General features: G+C 34.9%; 1 protein-coding gene across 1 annotated transcript in view; it reads left to right on the plus strand.

Moving 5' to 3' along the window:
- Positions 1-19,251, plus strand: part of LOC110455859 (EGF-like domain-containing protein 2) — a 45,244-nt gene extending 25,993 nt beyond the window's left edge. The window contains exons 2-11 of the mRNA XM_021506269.1: positions 2,966-3,012; positions 4,509-4,655; positions 5,414-5,524; positions 11,952-12,157; positions 12,888-13,036; positions 13,771-13,913; positions 16,437-16,521; positions 17,698-17,899; positions 18,294-18,429; positions 18,697-19,251. Coding sequence (XP_021361944.1) covers positions 2,966-3,012; positions 4,509-4,655; positions 5,414-5,524; positions 11,952-12,157; positions 12,888-13,036; positions 13,771-13,913; positions 16,437-16,521; positions 17,698-17,899; positions 18,294-18,429; positions 18,697-18,896 — 1,426 coding nt within the window. The 3' untranslated portion in view covers positions 18,897-19,251. The remainder of the gene's footprint in view (positions 1-2,965; positions 3,013-4,508; positions 4,656-5,413; positions 5,525-11,951; positions 12,158-12,887; positions 13,037-13,770; positions 13,914-16,436; positions 16,522-17,697; positions 17,900-18,293; positions 18,430-18,696) is intronic.
- Positions 19,252-19,509: the final 258 nt, after the last annotated feature.

Here is a 19,509-nt window from a genome sequence, read left to right on the forward strand (position 1 = left end):
AGTTAACACAGTGTATTATATTGACGTATACATGTGTGCACTATATTGACGTATACATGTGGTCTATAGCACACAACACAGTGCACTATATTGACGTATACATGTGGTCTATAGCACAATGTATTATATTGACGTATACTAGTTTTATATAGCACAGTGTATTAGGTGCTCTATAACACAGTGCACTATATTGACGTATACATGTGGTCTATAGCACAGTGCACTATATTAACGTATACATGTGGTATAAAACACAGTTATTATATTGACGTATACACGTAGTGTATAACACAGTGCACTATATTGACGTATACATGTGGTCTATAGCACAGTGCACTATATTAACGTATACATGTGGTATAAAACACAGTTATTATATTGACGTATACACGTAGTCTATAACACAATGTACTATATTGACGTACACATGTGGTCTATAGCACAGTGTACTATATCGACGTATACATGTGGTCTATAGCACAGTGTACTATATCGACGTATACATGTGGTCTATAGCACAGTGTATTATATTGACGTATACTAGTTGTATATAACACAGAGTATTAAATTGACGAATACATGTGGTCTATAGGACAGTGTATTATATTGACGTATACAAGTTTTATATAGCGCAGTGTATTATATTGACGTATACAAGTTTTATATAGCGCAGTGTATTATATTGACGTATACAAGTTTTATATAGCACAGTGTATTATATTGATGTATACATGTGGTCTATAACACAGAGTACTATATTGACGTATACATGTGGTCTATAGCACAGTGCACTATATTAACGTATACATGTGGTATAAAACACAGTTATTATATTGACGTATACACGTAGTGTATAACACAGTGCACTATATTGACGTATACATGTGGTCTATAACACAGTGTTTTATATCGACGTATACATGTGGTCTATAGAACAGTGTATCATATTGACGTATACATGTGGTCTATAACACAGAGTACTATATTGACGTATACATGTGGTCTATAGCACAGTGTATTATATTGACGTATACATGTGGTCTATAACACAGAGTACTATATTGACGTATGCATTTGGTCTAAAGCACAGTGTCTAATATTAACGTACACATGTGGTATATAGCAAATTTTTTTATATTGACTTATACTTGTGGTCTATAACACAGTGCACTATATTGACGAATACATGTGGTATATAACACAGAGTATTAAATTGACGAATACATTTGGTCTACAGCACAGTGTCTAATATTAACGTACACATGTGGTATATAGCAAAGTTGTTTTTATATTGACTTATACATGTGGTCTATAACACAGTTATTATATTGACGTATACACGTAGCCTATAACACAATGTACTATATTGACGTACACATGTGGTCTATAGCACAGTGTACTATATTGACGTATACACGGAGTCTATAACACAGTGTACTATATTGACGTATTCATGTGGTCTATAACACAGAGTATTAAATTGAAGAATACATGTGGTCTATAGCACAGTGTTTTATATTGACGTATACAAGTTGTATATAACACAGAGTATTAAAGTGACGAATACATGTGGTCTATAGCACATTGTATTATATTGACATATACAAGTTGTATATAACACAGAGTATTAAATTGACGTATGCATGTGGTCTATAGCACAGTGTATATTATCGACGTATACATGTCGTTTATAGCACAGTGTATTATATTGACGTATACAAGTTGTATATAACACAGAGAATTAAATTGACGTATACATGTGGTCTATATCACAGTGTACTATATTGACGTATACACGTAGTCTATAACACAGTGTATTATATTGACGTATACATGTGGTCTATATCACAGTGTTTTATATTGACGTATACAAGTTGTATATAACACAGAGGATTAAATTGACGAATACATGTGGTCTATAGCACATTGTATTATATTGACATATACAAGTTGTATATAACACAGAGAATTAAATTGACGTATACATGTGGTCTATAGCACATTGTATTATATTGACATATACAAGTTGTATATAACACAGAGAATTAAATTGACGTATACATGTGGTCTATATCACAGTGTACTATATTGACGTATACATGTTCTAAAGCACAGTGTCTAATATTAACGTACACATGAGTGTACTATATTGACGTATACATGTTCTAAAGCACAGTGTCTAATATTAACGTACACATGAGTGTACTATATTGACGTATACATGTGTTCTAAACCACAGTTATTATATTGACGTATACACGTAGCCTATAACACAATGTACTATATTGACGTACACATGTGGTCTATAGCACAGTGTACTATATTGACGTATACACGGAGTCTATAACACAGTGTACTATATTGACGTATACACGTAGTCTATAACACAATGTACTATATTGTCGTACACATGTGGTCGATAGCACAGTGTACTATATTGACGTATGCATGTGGTCTATAGCACAGTGCATATTATCGACGTATACATGTGGTCTATATATAGCACAGTGTACTATATTGACGTATGCATGTGGTCTATAGCACAGTGCATATTATCGACGTATACATGTGGTCTATATATAGCACAGTGTACTATATTGACGTATACACGTAGTCTATAACACAATGTACTATATTGACGTACACATGTGGTCTATAGCACAGTGTACTATATTGACGTATACATTTTGTCTATAGCACAGTGTACTATATTGACGTATACATGTGGTCTATAGCACAGTGTATTATATTGACATATACAAGTTGTATATAACACAGAGTATTAAATTGACGTATACATGTGGTCTATAGCACAGTGTATATTATATTGATATTACCTATATTGTGTACAACACAGTTGAATCATAATGAAATAAGATATCAACAACTTTTATCTTCATTGTCGAAGATTTAATGACGACTAAAACCAGGTCTTAATTAAAAGAATGTTTTTTTTTCATTTCAGATCAAAGATGTTTCGGTTTGGAGCTGTCCTTATATGTTTCATTGTGGGTAAGTGTCGCGTTTGTACAATGTTCTCCTATGCATTGGTACATACAAATTGCTTTAATTTCAAAATGAGTGAACAAAAGGAAAAGCTATCGTTTGAATAATCTTAAAATTTAGCATATATCAAATATAAGGTAACGATAACTATGATTACAGTTCTTGTACATGTTCTTCTTCGTAAAGTTTTGTCCCTTGAGCGGATTGTCTGCGTCATTTTTTTCTGTAACGGTCTCATTTTTTATTAAGGTGATTTCAGGATGAGTTTTATTAACAAACTGTACACATTTTATTAAAACCGATTTTTAGTAATTTAAGAAATAGAAAACCTGAAATTTCCCAAATTTGATTTTATTAAGCCAAATTAGAATACTGCAATTTTAATAAGTATAATGTTTTTCCTTCGGATCATGAGAAATTATACAAATTCTTCTTAAAATTATTTAAAAGCGGTGTATGTATATACACACTTATGGATATGAAGATAGAATTACCACTCTTACTAGTGCATATTTATAACAATATTATATTATATAACACCAAAATATGGCACAGGGTATCATTGGAAACATTTTGGACGATACAAATGTAAAATGGCTACCTGTCATTGCATAATCAACTATTTGTATTTCGAATGAGGATTTAGGGTAATGGCCGTTACACAAATAAAGTTGATCATGTCATAGTTCAGTGTCTCGTTAATTCAGCATTAACGATGTTGGTTTTGGGATAAATTCGAATAAAGTTTGTTGTATGACAAATTTTCTATTATGTATCCTTAATAGATTTACAATCTTTATTTATTTCTTGAGAAAGACCACAAAAGCGTCCTTGCCCTAGTGCAATGATTTTGTATCAGAGATGCTGTGAAAGCGAGGAAATTAAGGTTTTCTGTTAATTTGATAACAAAAATGACCGGAAAAAATAAAAATAAGTATATAAAGCCTTTGAATTTTGCATAAAATAATAAAAAAAAACTGACTAAGCATCACTAAGAAAAACCGAATAAAAATCAATTCAATGCCTTTTAAATAATATGAATATATATTTGATATAAAGATTAATGTTTTATATAGAAATTACCTAACCTACACCCAACATAATCATGCCATATTCAACGCATGTCACTGAGACAAGATTGAATGATCTTTTAAATAGATGCCTTTCACATATTACTTAATGAAACATTTGAATATTTGTTCTATGGTGAAATCCATTTTGAATAAATTTTGAAGTAATTCAATAATACTGATTTTTTTCTTTGAATAATCAGCCTTCAGAAATCTTTTATTTCTGATGTTAGTGTATCTCAGTAGCGTTTATTTGATAACTATACTGTAGCTTGGTACTGTTTGTTTACTTAATATCGGTAGATCAATATAATTTGTTTAGAAATAATGTCTTTGTCATATTTTGTTAAGTCATTTTTAGAAAAGATGTACTTTTGTTTATATGAGAAATAATGAATGATTGTTTGTACAGATGTGTAATTGTTTTTCCAGTGCTTGACGTGACTTTATCACAGGAGGAACAGACCCAGTATAATTGTTACCTTCGTGGTTATGAATGTAAGAACGGGGGCTCTTGTCAAAAGGGAGCATGTGTCTGTACTGCCGAGTATACAGCGTACGACTGTGGGGTCGCCGTAGGTAAGTTGTATTTTCTGTATCGAACGCCGTCTTCAATAAAAATGTATTTCTCATAAATATACACAATATGATAATTTGTGAACCGCTTTATGACGACCTACGAACTAGGTTGTGATAAAGCGGTATATAAGAACCTCGAACTATTATTTTTATTATTATTATATTACTACATTTTAACAGGTCGTTCATTGTCCCTTATACATTTGTATATACATATATATATATATCCTTTTAAGTTAACCACATGTAGGGAAAGCATTGACAACAAAAAATATCTTTATGAATTATAGCGAAATGCATATATTATGATAAAGGACCAAGAAGATATCTTGTGGTGACAATTCATGAAAAAAATTGACTATAAATGTGAATAAAGAAATAAAAAGTGAAACTCCTACTCTTTTTACTATGAAAACGTTTAGGATTGAACAAGTAGTTCGTGTGTTAATGTATTAAAATATCTATTTTTCAAAATCTGATTGTTCTTAATCATGCGTAATTATATCATGAACATTTTCTATATTAGACAAAAAGACAATTTCTTTCCGGGTTTTCTGTGAATGATAAAATCACGATTTACAAACAAAAACAAACCTTTCCAGCAATGCATATGTATATATTTCAAAATACTTGTCCGACAATTTATGTACAACAGATCCAATAGATGTACTTTTTATAATAGCATTGTTAACATGTCACTTCGCCAGTCAGACTTTCTGGCCCGATTATTTATATGTTGACTCTGTTATTGACTACAGCCGAGCAGGATTGTGTGGATGACCCCTGTGCTAACGGTGGTGTTTGCCATAATACCGACCAGTGTCATTGTCCAATCACCCACTACGGACCTACTTGTGACTCCGAGACAGGTGAGTCTAAACATTTTAGCAGATGCATCTATTAACAACAATTGTTTAGTTAATAACCTTTTTATCATTTCATATACATATATATATATATGGATGTATCACTTCATTCATTGTAATACTGGTATAGTTTTCATTTCATTTTATTAGTTATAGTTGTAGTAAAGTCGTATCTGCATTGCCTGATTCATGTATATATTCATATAGTTAGCATTGCATTGTAAACGTTTCGTTTAATTAATGCTACCGCCTTACTTTATATTTTGATTTTTCATAGATGCATTTCCCTAATCTCATTACGTCATTCATTGAGATACTGACAAAATTATAGTGAGATTACATGAACCACACTAACCTCTTCACTACTAAAACACTGGAGACACAATAATAAATACCATGTTACTACGGGTTGCTGAACAAATAAATAATGAAGGGTATGTTCAGGCACGATGTTTTCTAAAAAAATATAACAAATTCTTAAAATATGATTAAAAAACACGAGTCTCCTCATTTGTTTTTCATTTTTTGCTTCGAAATATCCTTACATATTGATGATATTTGGCCTTTCAGGCGATATTTTGAGTTTAATTCCTCCATGTTTTTTTATATATCCTCTTACTTTTATTCTTGGCTCCCCTGTTCCTGTTGTGATGTTAATTTTGTTCCTGTTGTTTACCTTTCTCCTCTGTCTCTGCTGTTTGCCTATCTCCTCGTCTCTGTTGTTTTCCTATCTCCTCTGTCTCTGTTGTTTTCCTATCTCCTCTGTCTGTTGTTTTCCTATCTTCTCTGTCTCTGTTGTTTTCCTATCTCCTCTGTCCCTGCTGTTTTCCTATCTCCTCTGTCCCTGTTGTTTTCCTATCTCTTCTGTCTCTGTTGTTTTCCTATCTCCTCTGTCTCTGTTGTTTTCCTATCTCCTCGTCTCTGTTGTTTTCCTATCTCCTCTGTCTCTGCTGTTTTCCTATCTTCTCTGTCTCTGCTGTTTTCCTATCTCCTCTGTCTCTGTTGTTTTCCTATCTCCTCTGTCTCTGTTGTTTTCCTATCTCCTTTGTCTCTGTTGTTTTTCTATCTTCTCTGTCCCTGCTGTTTTCATATCTCCTCGTCTCTGTTGTTTTCCTATCGCCTCTGTCTCTGTTGTTTTCCTATCTCCTCAGTCCCTGCTGTTTTCCTATCTTCTCAGTCTCTGTTGTTTTCCTATCTCCTCTGTCTGTGTTGTTTTCCTATCTCCTCTGTCTCTGTTGTTTCCTATCTCCTCTGTCTCTGTTGTTTTCCTATCTCTTCTGTCTCTGTTGTTTTCCTATCTCCTCTGTCTCTATTGTTTTCCTATCTCCTCTGTCTCTGTTGTTTTCCTATCTCCTCTGTCTCTGCTGTTTTCCTATCTCCTCTGTCTCTGTTGTTTTCCTATCTCTTCTGTCTCTGTTGTTTTCCTATCTCCTCTGTCTCTATTGTTTTCCTATCTCCTCTGTCTCTGTTGTTTTCCTATCTCCTCTGTCTCTTTTGTTTTCCTATCTCCTCTGTGTCTGTTGTTTTCCTATCTTCTCTGTCCCTGCTGTTTTCCTATCTCCTCGTCTCTGTTGTTTTCCTATCTCCTCTGTCTCTGTTGTTTTCCTATCTCCTCTGTCTCTGTCGTTTTCTTATCTCCTCTGTCCCTGCTGTTTTCCTATCTCCTCTGTCTCTGTTGTTTTCTTATCTCCTCTGTCCCTGTTGTTTTCCTATCGCCTCTGTCTCTGTTGTTTTCCTATCTACTCTGTCTCTGTTGTTTCCTATCTCTTCTGTCTCTGCTGTTTTCCTATCTCCTCTGTCTCTGTTGTTTTCTTATCTCCTCTGTCCCTGTTGTTTTCCTATCGCCTCTGTCTCTGTTGTTTTCCTATCTCCTCTGTCCCTGCTGTTTTCCTATCTCCTCTGTTTCTGTTGTTTTCCTATCTCCTCTGTCTCTGTTGTTTTCCTGTCTCCTCTGTGTCTGTTGTTTTCTTATCTCCTCTGTGTCTGTTGTTTTCCTATCTCCCCTGTCTCTATTGTTTTCCTATCTTCTCTGTCTCTTTTGTTTTCCTATCTCCTCTGTCTCTGCTGTTTTTCTATCTTCTCTGTCTCTGCTGTTTTCCTATCTCCTCTGTCTCTGTTGGTTTTCTATCTTCTCTGTCTCTGTTGTTTTCCTATCTCCTCTGTCTCTGTTGTTTTCCTATCTTCTCTGTCTCTGTCTCCTCTGTCTTTTTTCCTATCCTCTTTGTTTTCCTATCTTCGCTGTCTCTTTTGTTTTCCTATCTCCTCTGTCTCTACTGTTTTCCTATCTCCTCTGTCTCTACTGTTTTCCTATCTTCTCTGTCTCTGCTGTTTTCATATCTCCTCTGTCTCTGTTGTTTTCCTATCTTCTCTGCCTCTGTCTTTTTTCCTATCCTCTCTGTGTCTGTTGTTTTGCTATCTCCTCTGTCTCTGTTGTTTCCTATCTCCTCTGTCTCTGTTGTTTTCCTATCTCCTCTGTCTGTTGTTTTCCTATCTTCTCTGTCTCTGTTGTTTTCCTATCTCCTCTGTCTCTGTTGTTTTTCTATCTTCTCTGTCTCTGTTCTGTCTCTGTTGTTTTCCTATCTCCTCTGTCTGTTGTTTTCCTATCTTCTCTGTCTCTTCCTATCTTCTCAGTCTCTGTTGTTTTCCTATCTCCTCTGTCTCTGTTGTTTCCTATCTCCTCTGTCTCTGTTGTTTCCCTATCCCTTCTGTCTCTGTTGTTTTCCCATCTCCTCTGTCTCTGTTGTTTTCCTATCTTCTCAGTCTCTGTTGTTTTCCTATCTCCTCTGTCTCTGCTGTTTTCCTATCTTCTCTGTCTCTGCTGTTATCATCTCTCCTCTGTCTCTGTTGTTTTCCTATCTCCTCTGTCTGTTGTTTTCCTATCTTCTCTGTCTCTGTCTTTTTTCCTATCCTCTCTGTGTCTGTTGTTTTCCTATCTTCTCTGTCTCTTTTGTTTTCCTATCTCCTCTGTCTCTACTGTTTTCCTATCTCCTCTGTCTCTACTGTTTTCCTATCTTCTCTGTCTCTGCTGTTATCATATCTCCTCTGTCTCTGTTGTTTTCCTATCTCCTCTGTCTCTGTTGGTTCCTATCTCCTCTGTCTCTGTTGGTTCCTATCTCCTCTGTCTCTGTTGGTTCCTATCTCCTCTGTCTCTGTTGTTTCCTATCTCCTCTGCCTCTGTTGTTTTCCTATCCCTTCTGTCTCTGTTGTTTTCCCGTCTTCTCTGTCTCTGTTATTTTCCTATCTCCTTTCCTATCTCCTCTGTCCCTGCTGTTTTCCTATCTTCTCTGTCTCTGTTGTTTTCCTATCCCTTCTGTCTCTGTTGTTTTCCCATCTTCTCTGTCTCTGTTATTTTCCTATCTCCTCTGTCTCTGTTGTTTTCCTATCTCCTATGTCTCTGTTAATTCCTATCTTCTCTGTACCTGTTTTTTTACTATCTTATCTGTTCCTTTTGTTTTCCTATTTTCTCTGTTCCTGCTGTTTTGAGGTTTCCCTTGCCAAATCTACTAGGTTCCCGTCTTTCATATTAATTTTATCGATAAGTCTAAGTATTAGCGTTTTAAATCTGTTGTGCTTTGACGATGAATGTATATTTACAATTTAAATGCGTGAATGAACATATCCTTTAAAATGCTTGAAGGTACGGTAAAACCTCATTATACTGCCACCGTTTGTACAATTTACCCTTCTTATACTGCCGCCAGTGAATTTAAGGTTTTGTATATGCACAAAATCAGTATATCGAGGTTTTATTTGCACTCTATAAATGACTTAATTCAATTTGTGGGTGTCGATGTTCTTTTTCAATTATAGATATATCCCGTTTTAAGGCCAGAATGAAACGGCAAGCGAGTTCCGACAACCGTTTATTTCCACGATTGCCTGTTTTCATAGCCCCAAACACCAAACAATGTAAACCCATTTGTATTATTGTTTATTTTGACGAAAAAGGGAAATATTGGATAAATATTTATGGGGTATGTCGACTGTAATGATTCTTGTCTGTGTTCCTGGAAGGTTGGGATAGTAACATACCATTAGCATGTTTTATATCCACGTTTGGTAACAGTATTTCGTCGTTAAATTAGAAAATGCTTATAGTTGAAAATAATGTTTAGGAAATATTGGCAATATTCGATATTTGGATGGGATTTTCTAAAACAATTAAACGAAAGCAATTACCTGTACATACGCTTGTTAAGACATTTCCTTAAGATCAAAGGTCCGAATAAACTATTACTATTAGATTAGAATGTATTTCTTTAACTACTTTTAAATACACCACATTCGACGAAACAGAGAAACTATCGTTCAATCAAGACCAACAAGTTATTGAAACGGGTGTTTGAATAGATATCCAACAGAAGTTTAACCTGACGCCTGGAACCGAGTCTGCATCTACTAGCACACTAATATAAAAACGCCTGGTGACACGCTCTGCACCTTATTTAATGATCGGATTGTTTGTAGCACATATGTAGTCCTACCGTGCCTTTTTTAGGAACGACATTTGGCCTTTTCTGATTATTTCATACGCATGCAGTTCAATGACATTCAACGTGTATCATTTCATGTAAATAGAACTTGCTTCATGATATAATGGCTCGATGTTGCAAAGCATTCTTAGCTTCGTAGTCATCATATAATTCATCATTATGTATTGGAGAACCTTTGCTTATGAATTTTCAAATATTTTGATGTTCCTTGCGTTGCGAATTTCTTTTTTTTTCTCTCACCTTGTCAGATATAAAAGATAAACTAGATATACCTTTAATAATAGAAAATTAAAATATGTATAGTCCTACCGTTACTCTAACTAATCTTTTGAAAAGAAGGAACCTTGTGTCTGATGCAACGCTAACAAAATAGCAAATATTTGCATTTTTGTAATGCTTAATCATACCTATATCTTAGATACATAACCATTTTTGGTGAAACCGTAGTCATTATTTCAAATATATACGGCAGAAAGGGATGACATAATTCTCTTTTATCATCTGTTTCAACTTAACGAACTCGGTGTGGATATGAAGTAATGACCTAAACAAACTGCTTTCGACGTAGCATGGTTTGATACAACGTTACGTACGGTAGCATTAACTTTATGAATAAAGCATATAACTTCATATAATAACCAACTTTAAGTATAGCAAATTCAACATCATATACACTTAAAGTAACCTGCATATAGTCATATTAACTTTTTGATTTTTAACTTTGTGTATAACAAAACTATCATTATTTTTACTAGTTTATCATTGTCTACAAAAAATCAACTTTGTTTACAGTAAAATTAACTTGTATCGGTCAATATTTACTTTTTTAATTTCTACTTTGTGTATAATAATACATTGTTTATACTAATGTATCATTGTCTTGTCTATGGTAACATAAACGTTGTTTACAGTACAATTAACATGTATGCAGTCATATTTACCCTTTTATTTTCAATTTTGTGTATGATAATACTATCATTGTTTATACTAATGTATCATTGTCTTGTCTATGGTAACATAAATGTTGTTTACTGTACAATTAACTTGTATGTAGTCATATTTACCCTTTTACTTTCAACTTTGTTTATGATAATACTAACATTGTTTTTACTTACATATATTTGTCTGTAGTTAAATCAACTTTGTTTATAGTCAAATTTATATAATTTTATATAGTAACATTTGCTTTTATATAAGATAATTAATTTTAAGATACTATATAACTCATGTTAGGGTTTAGGGTTTATACATGTGTAGCATATTTAATTTCATTTGAGGTAGTAGTAGGTTTTGATAACACATGAGTAATTCTACAATCGAAATAAAAATTAAACATTCTCTACCGATCTGATACAAAATGAGAAAGGTTTATAACCTTTTGCTATGTTCCGAAAAATATCGTCTGGCTCATAGCTTCCCAAATTAGCCCCTTTTTTAAAAAAGCAAACGTTCTTGGAAAATGTCCGATGATTATTGGCGTAATTTGTGAATGTCATACATTGACACTGTTTTAAATTTATTTTGGTGAATTCACAGGTTTATTTATAAAATTGTGCTTCTGTTACAGGCATTACCAGGGATAAACTTACTCTTCTTTCTTCCCTGGCCATCATTTTAGTTTAATTTATACGGAAATCACAAGCTATTAAATGACATGGTTCCCATGCTTTTTACAATAACGTTTGATAACCATACAATAATGTGTTTGCTTTTTTTTCATTTAGTCAACTAAAAACGTTGCTTAAACGCGATATCTTAACCGGATGTTTTTAACACATAGCATTTTTTATTGCCATAAAACATGTTTGCCTACCTTATATTGAAAAGGCATGTGCACATGCTTTGACTTAAATATTACAAGGTTGAATTGCTGATTTGAGTGTTTACAATTTATATGACAAAAATGAATATTCGGCTTAACCTTTGTTTCTTTTAAGATTCGTGGGAATGCCTTGGTGTGGAGATGAAAGTCAACATGATGGTTCCCGAGGGTTACAGTGGCGCCATTTATGGTGCACTCTCAAGGTCGGAATGTATTTTCACAGAGGAGACTAGCGATGTGGCCGGTTACCGTAAATTTTCGTCATCGATCGCGTTTGATAATTCTACGTGTGGGGCGACAGAGATTCAGGATTATCCCATGGTATGTGTCATTTCACCTGAATTGGCTTTGCGTGGTTAAACCTATTCACATATGTCCATGTAATTTGAAAGGGAATTTATTTCAACCTGTTCAGCACCTGTTTGTTTGATCGGCAACGGGAGCATTATTTCGAAACACGTGTACAATAGCAGTGTTTTCATTTTCGATATCACTATTAAACAAAGTGTGATAGGGTTCCCCTTCACTTTTATTTATAGTTCGTTTTATAACTCATCCGGGTTTCTTTTGGCGAAAAGTGCCTGATAATCGCAAATTGAATAATGAAATTTAGATGAATTTATAAAAGCAAAAACTTAGCCTTACCAAATAGGGCAGTCATTAAGGCCTTATATTTGCATTCCCCATGTACAGTCGAAACGATAGAGAAGCCATCCAATTAGAAATGTTGTTATAATCCAATATAATATCGCTATCATGGCATCAACCATAGGACGACCCCTTCCCATGACATGTGTAGCTGAGCAATATTCCAATACTAGGTATTTAAGGTCGTCACAATCTATTGATAAGAGAAAATTTGTCCAAATACATACATGGACTTTGATAATCAGAACAGATAAACATAAAAAGAGAATAATGTTCCCAATTCGTGTGTGTGTTGACAATTGTCAATCTCAGTCAGAAATAAAAGATAAAATCCTCCATCTTCGCATTACAACTATAAGAAAAACGTGTCTATGTTTCACTGTTGTGTATTTTTGTATTGCAGCCTGGTGATATCACCTACGTCACAGACGTTGTGGTAGGTTTCCATCCCAGAATCCGGACTAGATACGACCGATTTGTGTCATTAAATTGTACTCACCCTGCCTCTAACGTCTCCATGGAGGCAGACCTCGACAGCACCATCAGTCAACGGTATGGTACCTTTTTGTATCACATACCTTATTGTATCACATACCTTATTGTATCACATACCTTACCGTATTGTGTCACATTCCTTATTGTATCATATACCGTATTGTATCACATACCTTATTGTATCACATACCGTATTGTATCACATACCTTATTGTATCACATACCTTATTTTATCACATACCTTACCGTATTGTATCACATTCCTTATTGTATCACATACCTTACCGTATTGTATCACATACCTTATTGTATCACATACCTTATTGTATCACATACCGTATTTTATCACATACCTTATTGTATCACACACCTTACCGTATTGTATCACATTCCTTATTGTATCACATTCCTTATTGTATCACATACCTTATTGTATCACATACCGTATTGTATCACATACCTTATTGTATCACATACCTTATTGTAGCACATACCTTATTGTATCCTGTTTTACTTAAACGATATTTTACTGCATTATGTTTCATAAAGTTTAAAATGGACATGTGTAAAAATAAAGTTCTCTATATACCTGTAAATGGTATATTATCATATGTTTGGATACTTAATACACAGTAGTAAATGAGAAACAAGATGAAATTAAAATGATGAGGCGTTAAAAAACATTTTAATAGATAGGCATTTAATGTAAGCATTTATTAAATATGTTAAGGTGGATATAGCAATTGTTTATATATCATACTCATATGTTATTGTTTACTTTTTGTATTTAGTGGAAATCTGACTCGGCGCGAGGACAAAAAGACTTATTCTCCTGTTCGATTCCACTTCCTGGACGCAGAAGAGAACGTACTCGCACGAGCACTCTTCGTGGGTGAAAAGTTTACCAATATGGTCTATCTTACGTCAACAGAAGGTACAGTTAATAGACTTTATCAATTGCAGGAACATTGTCTGCCCGATATTAACATTACACCGCGCAGTGCAGAATTTAGTTCAGAGTAGAGACTTGCCGGTGTTCTCGTCAAAAATGATAAAATTTATTGGAGGCTTTTACAATATATTCTTTTTAAGGTGTGGCTCATATCAAGGTTACTAAAATATATGCCGTAATTATTTGATCATATTCTTAAATAATTTGTTGTCTTTCAAAAGTTACATATTGATGGTTTTATCGGAGGACAGTTGTTCATGCTCAGTGTATACTGCTCGTCTGTTGTATATATGTGTTGTACTCGGTATTCATATCAGACAATGCTCATGTTTCAGTGTATACTGCTCGTCTGTTGTATATATGTGTTGTACTCGGTATTCATATCAGACAATGCTCATGTTTCAGTGTATACTGCCCTTCTGTTGTAGAAATGTGTTGTATTTGGTATTTATATCAGACAATGCTCATGTTTCAGAGTATACTACCCTTCTGTTGTAGAAATGTGTTGTACTCGGTATTCATATCAGACAATGCTCGTGTTGCAGTGTATACTGCCCTTCTGTCGTAGAAATGAGTTGTATTTGGTATTTATATCAGACAATGCCCATGTTTCAGATTATACTACCCTTCTGTTGTAGAAATGTGTTGTACTCCGTATTTATATCAGACAATGCTCATGTTTCAGTGTATATTGCCCTTCTGTTGTAGAAATGTGTTGTACTCGGTATTTATATCAGACAATGCTCATGTTTCAGTGTATACTGCCCTTCTGTCGTAGAAATGTGTTGTATTTGGTATTTATATCAGACAATGCTCATGTTTCAGAGTATACTACCCTTCTGTTGTAGAAATGTGTTGTACTCCGTATTTATATCAGACAATGCTCATGTTTCAGTGTTTACTGCCCTTCTGTTGTAGAAATGTGTTGTACTCGGTATTTATATCAGACAATGCTCATGTTTCAGATTATACTACCCTTCTGTTGTAGAAATGTGTTGTATTTGGTATTCATATCAGTCAATGCTCATGTTTCAGTGTATACTGCCCTTCTGTTGTAGATATGTGTTGTACTCCGTATTTATATCAGACAATGCTCATGATTCAGTGTATACTGCCATTCTGTTGTAGAAATGTGTTGTACTCGGCATTCATATCAGACAATGCTCATGTTTCAGTGTATACTGCCCTTCTGTCGTAGAAACGTGTTGTATTTGGTATTTATATCAGACAATGCTCATGTTTCAGAGTATACTGCCCTTCTGTTGTAGAAATGTGTTGTACTCCGTATTTATATCAGACAATGCTCATGATTCAGTGTATACTGCCATTCTGTTGTAGAAATGTGTTGTACTCGGTATTCATATCAGACAATGCTCATGTTTCAGTGTATACTACCCTTCTGTTGTAGAAATGTGTTGTACTCCGTATTCGTATCAGACAATGCTCATGTTTCAGAGTATACTGCCCTTCTGTTGTAGAAATGTGCTGTATTTGGTATTTATGTCAGACAATGCTCCTTTTTCAGTGTATACTGCCCTTCTGTTGTAGATATGTGTTGTACTCCGTATTTATATCAGACAATGCTCATGTTTCCGTGTATACTACCCTTCTGTTGTAGAAATGTGCTGTATTTGGTATTTATATCAGACAATGCTCCTTTTTCAGTGAATACTGCCCTTCTGTTGTATAAATGTGTTGTACTCGGTATTCATATCAGACAATGCTCATGTTTCGGTGTATACTGCCCTTCTGTTGTAGAAATGTGCTGTATTTGATATTTATATCAGACAATGCTCATGTTTCAGTGTATACTACCCTTCTGTTGTAGAAATGTGCTGTATTTGGTATTTATATCAGACAATGCTCCTTTTTCAGTGTATACTGCCCTTCTGTTGTATAAATGTGTTGTACTCGGTATTCATATCAGACAATGCTCATGTTTCAGTGTATACTGCCCTTCTGTTGTAGAAATGTGTTGTATTTGGTATTCATATCAGACAATGCTCATGTTTCAGTGTATACTGCCCTTCTGTCGTAGAAATGTGTTGTATTTGGTATTTATATCAGACAATGCTCATGTTTCAGTGTATACTACCCTTCTGTTGTAGAAATGTGTTGTATTTGGTATTTCTATCAGACAATGCTCATGTTTCAGTGTATACTGCCCTTCTGTTGTAGAAATGGGTTGTACTCGGTATTCATATCAGACAATGCTCATGTTTCCGTGTATACTAGACTTCTGTTGTAGAAATGTGTTGTATTTGGTATTTATATCAGACAATGCGCATGTTTCAGTGTATACTGCCCTTCTGTTGTAGAAAGGTGTTGTATTTGGTATTTATATCAGACAATGCTCATGTTTCAGTGTATACTACCCTTCTGTTGTAGAAATGTGCTGTACTCCGTATTCATATCAGACAATGCACGTGTTTCAGTGTATGCTGCCCTTCTGTTGGAGAAATGTGTTGTATTCGGTATTTATATCAGATCATGTTCTTGTTTCAGTGTACTCTGCCCTTTTGTTGGAGAAATGTGTCGCCAATAACGGCGAGGATGGAACACAAACTGAAGTTGTTCTTCTGGAAAATGGGTAAGTTCTAAGAAGCATATATCGGTTATCATTTCATTTTAGGTTTAAACAAGCCTTGGTTTTTACAAAGCGTATATGGAATGTTCATATCTGTTTTTAAAATACATTTTTTTTAAATACAACAAATCTAATTCTTTGTCAAGAAAATATTTACACGGGACTCAAGTTTTTTCTTGGAAAATCACCAAGAGTCATGGCGTTGTGTAGCAGTGAAATCCATCGCAGATCGGTTCTCTCAGTAACAATTGTTCGTGGTGGTGTTGTTACATCTGTCAATGAGTGTTAGAACGACTTCAAACTTGGTTATAGTGGTTGGTGCGAGTTGAAAGCAAACTGCTTATTGGTGTGTGTTGATTTTCGGTAACCAATTATTTAATTGTGTCCTTTTCTCTGCGGACAAGAGGGTGTCACAGAATGATATGGATCCGTCCTTTACTTGCTCTTGGGTAAATGTGATTGAATAGGTGTTTTCAAATTGGTGAAGGTTTCTGTTAGTCCTTGCACTATTCCTTTTTTCATTATTTCTATGATGTCATATTTATATGATTCCCCCCCCCCCCCCCCCCAACAAATGGGCCGACTTTCAATGTGTACCAAACTAAAATCAGTCCGTTCTATGTGTTTCCTTGGCAATTTTGCAATTATGTGTGACACAGGAATTCCCATAGCGGTTCGGAACAGTTTTTGATATACATGTACACGTACCTGACCTCTGAACAGACAGATAGTTTGTCAGATGCCTAATGATGTTGTCAACTCATATTCTGTTCTCTTTTGGAGTGCCTCATTTGCTGTTAGTCTCCCGTAATCTATTGTATAGTATGTCCATCCATTCTTATCGATAGGCGAAACGTCACGTAGTCGAGCCATTGCAGATGTTTGCAATTTGTCATATCGTTGTGCAATTAAACTTAACAAATCGTTAATATCGAGGCATAGGGACCAGTCGGTCACGAGACATTCCATAACCTCCACCCGAGGGTTTTTGTCCTCGGGAAAAAGATTTGCGAAACTCAGGTTAGCGGGATTTGTCAGTAAAAGGATAAACGAGATTTGTATCGACCTGGCCTTCCTTTATTGTTAGAATATGTGTTTTTGAAAGCTAACTGGCCCAAGTGGAACATGTTCAAACAGAACGTGGTGTTCACCTGTTTATTTACCGTTGTGATTTTCCAGGTGTCCGACCTCAGACGGAAATCTGGTAATGCAGGACCCTCCTGGCCAAATAAAATTGGACTACACCCCTCAGGATTCGTCCACCCCCATCCCCGCCGCAGCATTGCACATGCTTGGATTCCGGTTTTACGAGTCAAAACAGGTTTTCATCCAATGTGTTGTGAAAATCTGTAAGGCCGAGGATGAAGCTGCGTGTGCTACAGTAAGACTTAGATAATTTATGTTACTTTATATATTGAAATTGTTTTCTTCTTTAAAATTTTGTTTCAATTAATGAAATCTTTTAATACGAGAATGTGTGTTCAAAGCATGTAAATATCAGTGTACCATAAGTAATACATGCTTACATTTGTATCTACAGGTTCTTGATAATTAGTGATGTGTAGCGTGCCCTGTTTATGCAAACAAAATGAGGTGGTCACTTATAATTGATATTTAATCAAATGTATATACAATGGTCGTGTTTATTTGTCTCTCACTGATGTTGAATTATATGTTGTTGTTTTAACTTCCGGTATGCTTAGAAGCGATAATCATACACCTTTCATATATTCATTGCTCAGCTATTAATGTTAATCTGTGGTGTTTTTTTACAGCCTGACTGCAATGGCGCACCTGTAGTGAGAAGACGACGTAGTGCAGACGATTTCAACAACAGCACGGACGAACAGACAGTATCCGGCCTATTCACCATCCTTGAGGAACCAATCGTACTCCCAAATAAACAAATTGGTAAATATTAGCAATAACGGAGAATTACCCAGATCCAATTAACTTCATTTTAATTACTTAATGTGTGTTGCTGCTGTTGATGTGTTTCACATTGTGACGTATTTTTGAAAGCAACGGTAAATTACAGCATCATTGCATGATATATTTTGGTTCCTTTTTTTCACGCATTTGTTTTTAACTTACCTAAAGATAAATATGATTAAACATTGTTTTCTATACATATTCTTGTTGTTAAGGCACTGAAAGAATGTTTGTTTCCCTTTTCAGTCGAGAAAGAGTCCGATTGCTTCCGATCTAGTGAAATCATCATCGTCATCATAGTCATGTCAGCGCTTGTTCTTGTCATGCTAATAGCGTGTGTAGTTTTGGCGACTCTTATTGTCCGTTCCAGAGGAAAAGTACAAAAGTTGGTTGAACATAATGACGCACATGGTCTACACATACCAAGGGCTAAACTGACTATGTAAACATTGTAAGACTGTATAGATCAACAGATTCCATTGACGAAAGCATATATGAGCAATAAATAGCTGTTTTCCATCTGGTGACAAACATGATAATAACACACTTTCAAAGAAAACATGAACGTTCACCTTAACAATGTTTTTTGTCGAATTGATGACCAACGATTTGTCACTTAAAGACCGATTACTGTAGCATATCATTTATTGAAATTATTAAGGTCTTGACGTACGTGATTTTAAGTGACAGAAGTGTGAATTATTATTTTCCAAACATTCTAGCGTTATCAAAACAAATTTGTTATCTTAATAACATACAATTAAGTTTATTTTAGATGTAACACAGACATAAACAAAATGAGAGAGAGAGAGATAGATAGAGAGAGGATATGACATCAAGAGAGAGAGAGAGAGAGAGAGAGAGAGAGAGAGAGAGAGAGAGAGAGAGAGAGAGAGAGAGAGAGAGAGAGAGAGAGAGATTGTATTGCTCTTTTATTGCATCAGCGTTGCATGTTCACAATATCAACTAACTAAATGGGTGTTAAGTGCTATAGTCAGATTTGTCCATGTGACGCTTGAAACAACACTGTTATAGAACTGATCCAATTGCTCAAGTGAC

This window comes from Mizuhopecten yessoensis, unplaced genomic scaffold (genome assembly GCF_002113885.1).
Source record: "Mizuhopecten yessoensis strain PY_sf001 unplaced genomic scaffold, ASM211388v2 scaffold8387, whole genome shotgun sequence".
In the NCBI taxonomy this organism is placed as follows: domain Eukaryota; kingdom Metazoa; phylum Mollusca; class Bivalvia; order Pectinida; family Pectinidae; genus Mizuhopecten; species Mizuhopecten yessoensis.